Raw genomic sequence first — 11,355 nt, 5'->3', positions numbered from 1 at the left:
TTCGATGGTGAATGGCAAGAAGTGGACCAATATATTAAGTGGTAAAAGTAAAACGGTACACCATACTTGTGATTTAGCAATCATGGGCTGAGCTAGATTTTGAGGTCGATGCTGGGAGGGGGAGGGGGGGGCCATAGACCCCAAAATTTTTGAAAGTATATTTAGAATAACTTTATAAATAAAAGTTAATTTTTTGGTACGTGGACCCCATGGGTTATGAGCTCCTCCCTCTCAAAAGAAAAAAAAAAAACATTTAATTCAAAACTTTATCATAAAATAAGAATAAAATTATAAATATATCATAGAAAAATTGGGAAAATTATTAGATACTTCCGGAGTATCATAAATACGTACTCCCCCCTCTCATATGAATAGTGGGTCCCACCATGAATTTAATTAGTGGGACCCACCATTCATGTAAGAGGAGGGAGTACGTATTTATGATATTCTGGGAGTACACAATAATTTCCCATAGAATTGATACGAATGTCGATGTCCAATTCATATTAATTTTTTTTCTAGTATATAAAAATTAAGTCTTTATTAAGTTATAAATATTGTTAATTTCATTGAGCTTATACAATCTTACATGCTAAATATATGAAAAGAGCTTATCTGACTTACATGAAAATGATGAAATGGTGATATTTAATTAAAACTTATAATGTTAAGAAGTCTAAAAGAGAAATTGAATCAAGAGCCTTCTCTATGATGTTGATATTGTCTTTTCTTAGAAGGCATGAAATCTTCACACACACACATAAAATATATATATATATATATATATATTTGTGTATTTATGTAAGTTAATATGTAGATGCTAATTAAATATATTTTGATATTATAGTCTAGAACCCCAAACAAAATTTCCTAACTCCATTCCTGTTTATGGTCTTCCAAAAGTTATGTCAAGCATATATGAATAATCCACAAAAGATTTTATATTTAGTGTCAGAAATTCTAAGCCTCTAAAATGTGTGTAACTCACAATGCAGTATCTTCACCTTCTATAATTATAGTATTAGACTAATTATTTTTATTGTCACTATCCCCAAAAAAATTGCTAGATAAGTCTACAAATAAAAACTTCCTAGTGGAGAAGATTTGTGAAGGCACCACAGGCATTTAGAGTGCCCTCTCACAAAGACATGTCTCACATGCAAGCCCTAGCCATGTGCATATGATCGGAGAGGAGAACATGCACTAGTGGGGGCATGAAATACTAGCTCGTCCTAATGGCGCAATGTGTGGATTGTTGTGTGTTTAAATTGTGAAGATGTTGTCTGAAAAAGTTGAGATCAAAGGCAAAAAAACTTTTTGCTAAAACGACACCTCGTATATGCAAGGAACACCATCAAGGGCCGATTAAACAAAAATAAACCTCAGATCTATGATACTAACTACCAATGCTAATGAAAGAGTTTGGCATGTAAAATTAATTTTATCCTATATATTTTTGGATATAGAGAAAGATGAGGGCCCTTAAGAATAACTCTACTGCATATGAAATCTTAAAATCTTATTCATTCATTTTAAAGTGAGTAGATTAGATTTTATTTTACCATGTCATCAGCATTTAAAACACGTTTACTGGCAACATTTTGATATTAACTAATAGGGATAAAATCCCCAAATAGACGGATATAAATAACGAGAGCAAACATTAGTCATGGAGTCGCGAAAATAGACAGTCTTGGCATTCTAAAAACTAGAGGATGGGCTCACAACCTGGATGGATGAGAGACACAAAGGTTGTATTCCTTGAAGTAGATGGACGTGTGACATGGACGGAGAGAAGGTGCGACGGGTGGATCCCTCGAGGCAGACGGACCAAAGCTAGACGATCTGCTAAAGCCACGTGTCACCTTCGTGGCACCCACGTGTCACCTTTGTGGCGTGAGTGGTCTCCAAGAATCCTAGAATTGAAATATCTTGCACTCCACGCCCAACTACAATTGAAGGAAGCCTTATAAGAAAAGAATCTCGTAAATTACGAGTATTAATGGGAATCTTCTCTACAAGCAAATACCTTTTCCTCCAAGAAATTAATTAAGGTTAACTCCGCACTACTATAAAACCCCAAAGCCCTCACAAATCAAGGTACGTGTAATTTCTCCCAGCTCTAGCATTCTAGAATTGTAAAAATTCTCTAACTTAATTTTCAGAGGGTATTTAGCCAATATCATACTGGTACTCTCTGCAAGATATTAGGTTCTGTTTAGAGCACATGAGAACTATGCAGCTCACTAACGATTTTTGACATCATCATTAACGATGTTTTAAATTCTAATGCACTTATTTTAAAACAAACAAAAATGAAAAAAGATTTTTAAGAGCTCCACACTAAAATTATTTTGAGAACTGTAGATGATTTATCCTTTTAACATTCAGAGGTCTCAATTGTAATACGAGACAGACAAAAAGGTGAGTGACATGATTTAACAATTAGCATTTTTGAATGAATGGCCTTGCTTCATCAACATAACACAAATCACTAGTCCTTGGCATGCCCAGGTGCCCTTCTACCTTTTCTGTGACGAGCCGTCCCCCACCAGCTTAAAATATATGTGTATCAACTTTTTGGTTTATCGTCAAGTCCAAGAAAGAAATGTCCCTGGTCTAGATATGAAATTCTCTATTCATCATACTTTTCAATGGCAAGATAAAAGGACAAAGGAATCATCACGAAATTCAAATTATCAAGCACATTAGTGGGCCAATAGGTGTACTAGAATGATAATAGCTTTCAAGCCATTGGCTTAATGCTGTGAATTGGATTCATACCAAACACCTTGAGACTAAGGATAAGTCGTATATGAAATGAAACACGAATTAATTGATGTTTCACACAAACAAAATTCATGTCTTTTAGTTTAGTGCATTACACACAGATACACACAAACATTTCGATAATCCAAACACACACAGATATATTGCTATGTGGTCATTAATCATGCATATAATTCCATGGCCAGGGTATTGCCAAACCTTGATAAAAACAAAGGCCCTTCGTATGCTACTATTATGTTTTTTTGGTGTGTATGGCATGATATAGTACAGTTTTTGATGGGAAATGGTGATAAGTAAAGGTTCATTATCATGGCTCTTTAGAAGAAGGATCTTTCAAAGGATTCTACTTGAATATGCACACCTTTTTCCAATGGTCTCTCATTGAAGTCCCAGCGTTCCACAAAACCCGAGCCTTTGTTTAAGTCAAATGAGCTTGGATTGCGGGGAACAGGGTCATCATCTAAGCGTACAGGGAATACGAATATTGCAATTTGCAAACCCGTCCCAAAAAAAATAGTTAGTGCCGACAGTCACTTTCTGTCATAACCATCATCGATCATTTTGCAGTACTGTATGTGTGGCCAATTTCCCATGGCACAAAAACCACAATGTGGTTCATACTTTGTTAGACAGATATATATTGCCAAAACCATTAAAAAGACATCCATTTAAGCTTATACACACAGAGATCCCAATCTATTTTCAATATTATTATTTGATCAATTTATACTTCAATATAAGATATATATATATATATATATATATATTTTTATAGCAGAGCTAGCAGACAGTACGATTTTCATTTTTCTTTTTTGTTGGGTGGCCCAGGAGAATTGAATAGATGGAAAACTAAAAATGACAATAACAACAGTCAATCCTTAGTCCTAAATAGTTCTGAAATGTAGAACTAACAAAAGTAATTAATTTCAAACGTATGAAAGGAATATTTCATATATATGTTGAAAACTAATAAACCTTTATTTTTTCAGCAGATATCTTGGTCTAGGTTTAGCTAGCGTGAGTGCAAGACTCACTATCAGTCTGTCTCTCATAGCAAAAGACGACAAACAAAATTAACAGTTAATAAAGCTTTTTGGGTACCTTTACTCTCAAAACTGTAGCTTTTGATGCACTTAGATTCTTTGCTATTGGTCAGTTTTGGATTCTACACCATATTGTTCAGTGTTCACTGTTTGAGGCTAACCTTGTTTTTATTATGCATGGCACACGTTGTCTATATAAACAACCATTTTAGAATTTCACTTCCCCACGCATCTCTAAGAGTAAGACTCTTACCTCATACCAAAAACTGTCACAAGGGTTTTTTCTAGAACAACTAGCATGAGTGCTTTAGATAATGCTAACCCATATGGGTCTGAGTCTGACTCTGAGTCAGACAAAAAACCAAGAAGCTCCTCTGTGTTAAAGCTATTTGGGTTTCCTGTAACGGGCTGTGACGATGTGCCCGCAACAGAACCATGTGATAGCAAGAATAAGAGAGCTTTTGAGTGCCAGTATTGTCACCGAGAGTTCTCAAATTCTCAAGCACTTGGTGGCCATCAAAACGCGCATAAGAGAGAACGTGAACGAGCCAAGCGGGCCCAATTTCCAAATGATCATGATCATCATCAACGGTTTGTAGCTGTTCCAATTATTGTTGCCCATGCAGGAAGATCAGGACCGTTCGTTTCCTCAAGTAGTTGTGGGTCACCAAGCTTTGTTGGACCTGTTGGTGTGGCTCGGTTCCCAGCAGTGAACCCTTATCATATGTACGTTGGACGGCCACGTGAGCTTCCTGTTGTGGGCCCAGCTGATCTGGGCCGTAGGAAAGCCTTGTCAATGACAGAAGAAGTGAAAGGAGGAGATGAACTTGATCTCCACTTAAGATTGGCACCCTCCAACACCATGTGATATTTATCTCGATTATGTTTTAATTAATTAAGCAAGGTCTTTCTTTGTTCAGCCCAAAAAAGAAAAAGAAAAAGAAAAGTAAGCACTTTCTTTCTTCTTTTTTATTTGGAGTGCAACTCTTTAAGGTGTATTCTAGATGAATCTCATGTCAAAACTCGGATCAATTCACATTTTAACAGAGCAATTGCTATGCACTCTTTAAGATAAAAAAAAATGGAAAAATTAAGAAAAAATTTACTTTCTACTGGTCTCATGGAGTGCACTTTTAAAGAGTTTTGATGGATGGGCTGATTTGGATGGAGGTAAAGGAGAGGGGAAGTGTGATCATAATATATCAATTTTAATATACCATGCACCTTTCCTCCTCTTTTGCTTTTTTTTTTTATTTTTTTATTTTTTATCCTAGCATAGAGCAAATATGATCATCGGTTCAATACAGTTTGTCAGTTTTGAGATCTAATAAGATGATAACTTTAAAAAAAAAAATTAACAACTCTCTTTTGGTGAAACAATACATGGATGTTAATTGGATTGGATTTATATAGACTTTTTTTATTGTTAGGGCTTTTTTTCCCCAATGTGGGGCCTTGGAACCCTCTAGTAAAGTTTTGGGCCTAGATCTAGGGGGTAATCTTATAACATCATCAACATGTAAACCCACCAAAGATTTGACTCAAAGTGAGATGTTGGTTGATGGTTGTATGTGACCTAATTTGATATTGAAGATGCTATGATTATGATTAACTTTCTAAGAGCACTAGCATCGGGGGACCCCCCAAGTTACTATTTTACCCACCAAACCCATAAAAAAAAAGCTCCAATTGGGTTGTTATTTCTACAAAATTTTGCAACTCAGTTACAGTAAGAACATTAGCATTGGGGGGTGTAAAACCCTCTAAGTTGCTATTTTACTCACCAAACTCATAAATATGGGTATATAGAACCGTACTGTAGTAAGGATGGATAATTAAAATGATAAATTTTCTTTCCTCTCTCTTCTCTTTCTTCTCAATCTCTGACTCTTTCTTTCTCTCCTTTCTCTCTCTTCTTTTTTTCTTTTTCTCTCACTTTCACTCTCTGTCTTCGATTCTTCTCTCACTCTCCAACTCTTCTCTCTTTTCTATTCTTTCTTCATCTTTCTCTCTTGATTTGGTGGCATTTTTTTTTTTTTTTGTTGGTTGTGGGTTGTGGGTCGGGTGGAGTTGTCAGTTATGAGTCAAATAGGGTTGTGGTGGAGACGTGATCTGTGGGTTTCTAGTGGTTGTGGGTGATGCGATGGTGGCAATGTGAGGATTGTGGGTCGGATGAGCTATGGGTTTTGGTGGATCTTGGTGGGTGTGGGATGGGCTGTGGGTTCGTGTTTAGGTGGCCGAATTGGTGTTGGTATGGTGTTTAGGTGGTGGTTGTGATTGGTGATTAGTGTTTGGGTGCTGGCTTTTTTTTTTTTTTAGTGGTTGTTGCCTTGTTGGGGTGTGTGTGGTGGTGGGGTGGTGATGGTTGCTACTAGTTTGCTGGAGAGATAGAGATAGAGATAGACCAAAGAGATAGAGACAGAGACAAAGAAAGAGAGGAAATAGAGAAATGGGAGAGGAGAAAGAAATGAGTTTTTTTTTTTTTTTTTACAATTATTTTATTAGGTAGTTATATTATTTTATTGTGTTGTAATTATTTCACCCTCCAACTCCTCTCTTTTCTATTCTTTCTTCATCTTTCTCTCTCGATTTGGTGGTATTTTTTTTGTTGGTTGTGGGTTGTGGGTCGGGTGGGGTTGTGGTGGAGACGTGAGTTGTGGGTTGTGGGTTAGATAGGGCTGTGGTGGAGATGTGATCTATGGGTTTCTAATGATCATGGGTTTTGGTGGATCTTGATGGGTGTGGGATGGGCTATGGATTGGTGTTTAGGTGGCTGAATTGGTGTTGGTATGGTGTTTGGGTCATCGGATTGGTGGTGGTTTGGTGTTTGAGTGGCTGTGGGTTTGTGTTTGGGTGGTCGGATCAGTGGTGGTTTGGTGTTTGGGTGGTGGTTGTGATCGGTGTTTGGGTACTAGGTTTTTTATTTTTATTTTATTTTTATTGGTGGTTGTTGCCATGCTAGGGTGTGTAGTTGTGGGGTAGTGGTGGTTGCTACTAGTTTGTTGGAGAGATAGAGATAGACCGGAGAGATAGAGATAGAGACAAAGAAAGAGAGGAAAGAGAGAAATGGGAGAGGAGAGAGAAATGAGTTTTTCTATAATTATTTTATTAGGTAGTTATATTATTTTATTGTGTTGTAAGTAAAAGTAAAAATTGGGATGTAGGATGAGTTATGAAATGGGTTGGTAAAATAGATAAAATGGTGTTTGAGAATGAATTTTTTTTTTTTTTTTTTTTGCATCCCTGGATGTTGATACTCTATGGTTGTATAAATACAACCTTACTGTAGCAATCACTTAGGTTTTTTTTTTCCCCTTACTTTACCCTCTCTCATCTCTGACTCCCCACTTCTCTTGTTTGTGTCCCTCTTGCTTCTCTCTCCTCTCTCACTGCCCTCTCTTTTCTTTACTCTCTCACTTTTCTTACTCCATCTCTTACCTCTCTCACCTTTCTACCTTCATCAAATTGGGCTGTTGGTTACCTAGTGTTGTTCTAGGAACTGTGATTTTGGGAAGATTTTGTCTCAAGCTGTGCAAGGGAAGATATCATTTCGAAGAGGAAAGAAAGAGTGGAGATATCAGATTCTGAGGAAGACCTAGATTGTTTTTGACTTGGAGGATCTAATAAGTGAGTTTCAAGTTGGATGATGAGAGGGTCAATGGAATGCTGGGATGATCTGGCAGAAGATAAAAATTTGATTTTGGATGATCTAGCGAAGATATTGGTGTTTTTTTTTTCCTAATTTTGAGATGGATTTGGTGATTGGTAGTAGTGGATTGATGGTGGTGGTTTTGGTTGTGTTGATGGTGTTGTGGGTTTAATGTGTTTTGGGGTTGCTTTGGTTGTTGTTGGTGGTGGTTCATGGTGGATTTATGGGTTTAGTGGTGGTGGATTTGTGGGTTTTTGTGTGTTGGAGGTGGTGGTGGTGTGTGTATGGTGCAATGGTGGTGGGGACCGCGGGGTTTATGGTTTTTTTTTTTTTTTTTGAGTGATGGGTTTATTGATGATGGTGGATGATTTGTGGGTTGTTGATGGTGGTGGTGTGTAGTGCAGTGGTGGTGGGGTGGGGTTGCTTTTTTTTTTTGGCTAGTGGTAACTAGGGTGTATGTGGTGGTGGATGGGTTTTGATTCTAGGTAGTTGGGTTGGGATTTGGGTGGTGGTGATGGTGGTTGATTAGTTCAATTTTTGGTGCTTGGGTGGTGGTGGTGGTGGTGCTTGAGCTTCGATGCTGGGTATTTGCTAGATGGTTGAGCTTCGATGATTTGGTTAGATGTTTGCTGGAGAGATAGAGACAGAGGAGGAGAGGAAAGACTGAAAAAGAGAGATGGGAGAGGAGAGAAATGAGTTTTTATATATTATTTTATTAGGTAATTTATATTATTTTATTGGATTATATGTAAAAATAAAAACTGGAATATATGGTGAGTTGTAAAATGGGTTGGTAAATAGATAAAGTGGTGTTTGAGGTTGCAAAATAGGTTAATTTTTGCATACTCAAATGTTAATGCTCTAAAGAACGAGATGGTTAAGTGTATGTTTGAAACGAAGAGCTCAATAGAAGGACAGGAGAGTAGATGAGTGATTGAATTATACTAATTTATTATTCGACTACCTTTCCTCTTTCTCTATTTCCCATCCAAATAAAGGAAGGCCATAATCTATATATAAATTCAAAGTTGATTAAAAATTCAATTAGATTTTATATTGAATTCCAATTGTTGACTAATTTTGTGTCATGTGTTCTATCTAAGTTTTTTAAAGTTTTGTTTTAGGTTAGTTAATGTTATGCAAAAGACATAGAGTTTAATATAAATAAATCATGAAAAATCCAATAAACAAAAATGAGAGTAAAACTCATGTATATATCTATGGCTTAAAAAATGTGTAACTCTTACACTAGGTATAATTTGAACTCATATGTGTATGTAATTGTGATTGTTTTTAATTGTACCATGTATATGCACAAGTTATACACTAAGTAATGTTATATTAAGATGTAAACCCACCAGTTATTTAATTCAAGTTGAGCTTGATTAGGAATTAATTGTGTATGATTTGATTTGATAATGAAGTTCTCAATATTTAGTGCCTATACTAAAAAAAACATAATGGAAATTTTTTTCAATATTGAAGCAACTAATGTCAAGGAAAATGGGTAGGACTTTATCCAAAAGATAATGCAACCTTGAGGCTTGTATTAATTAACACTATCGTTTTTTTTGGAGAGGAAAATTAACACTATCTTTAAGGTGATAATTGTAATCAGCCATTTTTAGTTTTTTTACGTAAAGAAAAATATTTTACAGTGAAATATCTTTAAGGTGAAAATATTAACACACCTCAAGGTTGCATTATCCTGTGTTTGGTATGTAAAATATTGAGGAGCGTAAAAAATTTTTAGGTGATGGAACTCAAACTAAAATCAAACATAATTTACAAACAGTTCTTTGCCGACAATACAGTAGACTGTATGTGTTTGGTAATGGACAAATCTCCTTCAGAGTGCCATCATATCTTCTGGTAGGATTTGTTGGGAATGATAAAAGCTTCTGACATAGGTGGGAATGATAAAAGCTGTCAACAGATTTGGATGAGGATGAAATCTTTTCTTTTCTTAAGTGTTGAACACTATTAGTCCCATCCATCTCTTCCTTGGTACCAATCATCATCAAGATCCACGTCTGGGTCATGGTTGTCATAATAAGGGTCATTGATTGCAAAATAGTGGCCTACTTGAAGAGGATTGGGTACACCCAAGACTCAACGCATGGCAATTGTTGATGATAGACTTCTAGAGTACTTTGACCTGGTTCATTCGGGTTTTCAATTCCTGTGTTGAGAGTTTCTATCCACCTAAGTGCTTTATGCCAACATGACCAAGAAGGGTCCACATGCACATGGAGAGAGTTATTTGGATTAGTAAGCCAATGGACTTCTGGTTGGTGGAAGATTCCTTCTGCTTGAACATCATTTTTTGAATTAAGCTTGACAATCATAGATCTTGTAGTAATTTTGTGTCCAAATCTTGGATGAACTGCGGTGGTTTAAATCTCCATTATGAGCTTCATTTTTTAGGATTTCAAACTAGAATTTTTAAAATATTTATTATTGTGAGGGAAAAGGAGCTTGTAAAATCCTGGTTCAAAATGAAGGCATAGATAATACTCATTGAGCAGATACCACATGTACAGGTAATGGAACACAGTCCAATTAGATATCCAAAAGGCAAAAGGTGTTTTCCATGGCTGGTCAGGATTAGGGTAAATGGCAAGAAAATGGTTGTAATGTTGTTTAAGGTAATCATGGAGGACTCTGATAATTCTTTTGGATCTAGCTTCAAGGGTCAGGTTTTTTATATGGTCTTTTATATCTGAGGGAAGGCTTTCTACCATTACAGTTATGGAATATGAATGTAAGGATGAGGATGGGTCTGTGGTAGGGTATACACACAAGGGTGAAGAAATGACTGTAGTATTAATAGTTGGGGATTTTCTAGAAAGATAGTCGGTGATCAAATTATCTCTTCCTTTAATATTCTTGACTTGGAAGGACCACTGTGAAAACCAATTTGACCATTTGAGTAACTAGGGATGTGAGAGCATTTTCCTTTTGAACTGAAGCATTTTTGGAAAGGAGGACATGTCCATTGCTAGTAGAAAATTATGCCCAAAGAGATGAAATTGGAACTTTTCAATTCCATGCTTTACCGCAAGTATTTCTTTGAATGTGGAATGGTAATGAAGTTCTGAGGTCTTGAATGCACCACTTTTATATCCACAAATGTTCATCTTTCCATCATTTTCTTCAAAAAGGGCTGCTATCCAGTATTCATTGCTTGCATTTGTTTGTAGTATTCGTTTGTCTATCCTGAAATTTGCAATAGAGGAAGCTTTTCTGCTAATTTTTTCAATTGCTAGACTTCTTCCGTGTGGAGTGAATTCCATTATGGGGGGTTCTTTTTCAAAAGTTGAGCTAGGCAGTTTCTATACTTGGAAATCTTTGGTATAAAATCAGACATATAATTAACAATTCTAAAGAACTATTGTATCTATTTGGCACCAGAAAGCTTGTCTGGAAACTCTTTGAGAAAGGAAGTAATATGTGGCTGTAAAGTATACTTTCCATATAAGATAGTCATTCCCAAAAATTTTATTGATGTTTGCCCAATGACTATTTTTTTTTTCTCTGAGAGCATAATCCCTTGAGATTTCACTAAATTGTAAAATTCAATGAGCAATTTTTCATGGGAATCTACATCTTTTAAGAACAAGAGGATATCATCTACATAGATTGATGCATTTGCCAGGAGAGGTTGAAACAAGGTTGCCATTGTCTTTTGGAACTAGGATGGAGCATTTTTTAGTCCAAAAGGCATAACTGTCCACTGGTAATGATGATCTGGGATACAAAATGCTATTTTGTATTTGTCTTTTGGATGAATTCCTAGCTGCCAAAATCCTGCTTTAAAATCAAACTTTGAGAGCAATTTTGCATTTGAAAGATGCTAGAAGAAAGCACTTT

At 36.1% G+C, this 11,355-nt stretch overlaps 1 protein-coding gene across 1 annotated transcript; it reads left to right on the top strand.

Moving 5' to 3' along the window:
• The first annotated feature begins 4,079 nt into the window (after positions 1-4,079).
• On the top strand, positions 4,080-4,879 carry LOC126689738 (zinc finger protein 6-like). The gene has a single exon (XM_050384926.1). It carries the CDS (start codon positions 4,132-4,134, stop codon positions 4,699-4,701), a length of 570 nt encoding a protein of 189 aa, XP_050240883.1. The 5' UTR covers positions 4,080-4,131; the 3' UTR covers positions 4,702-4,879.
• Positions 4,880-11,355: the final 6,476 nt, after the last annotated feature.

Source organism: Quercus robur, chromosome 6 (assembly GCF_932294415.1).
Source record: "Quercus robur chromosome 6, dhQueRobu3.1, whole genome shotgun sequence".
NCBI lineage: Eukaryota > Viridiplantae > Streptophyta > Magnoliopsida > Fagales > Fagaceae > Quercus > Quercus robur.
The sequence above is the reverse complement of the archived record's forward strand: the minus strand, read 5'-3'. Positions and strand labels throughout refer to the sequence as shown.

Excerpts from the sequence above, each read along its gene's own strand:
- LOC126689738 (XM_050384926.1), top strand. The coding sequence starts at position 4,132 with ATGAGTGCTTTAGATAATGCTAACCCATATGGGTCTGAGTCTGACTCT.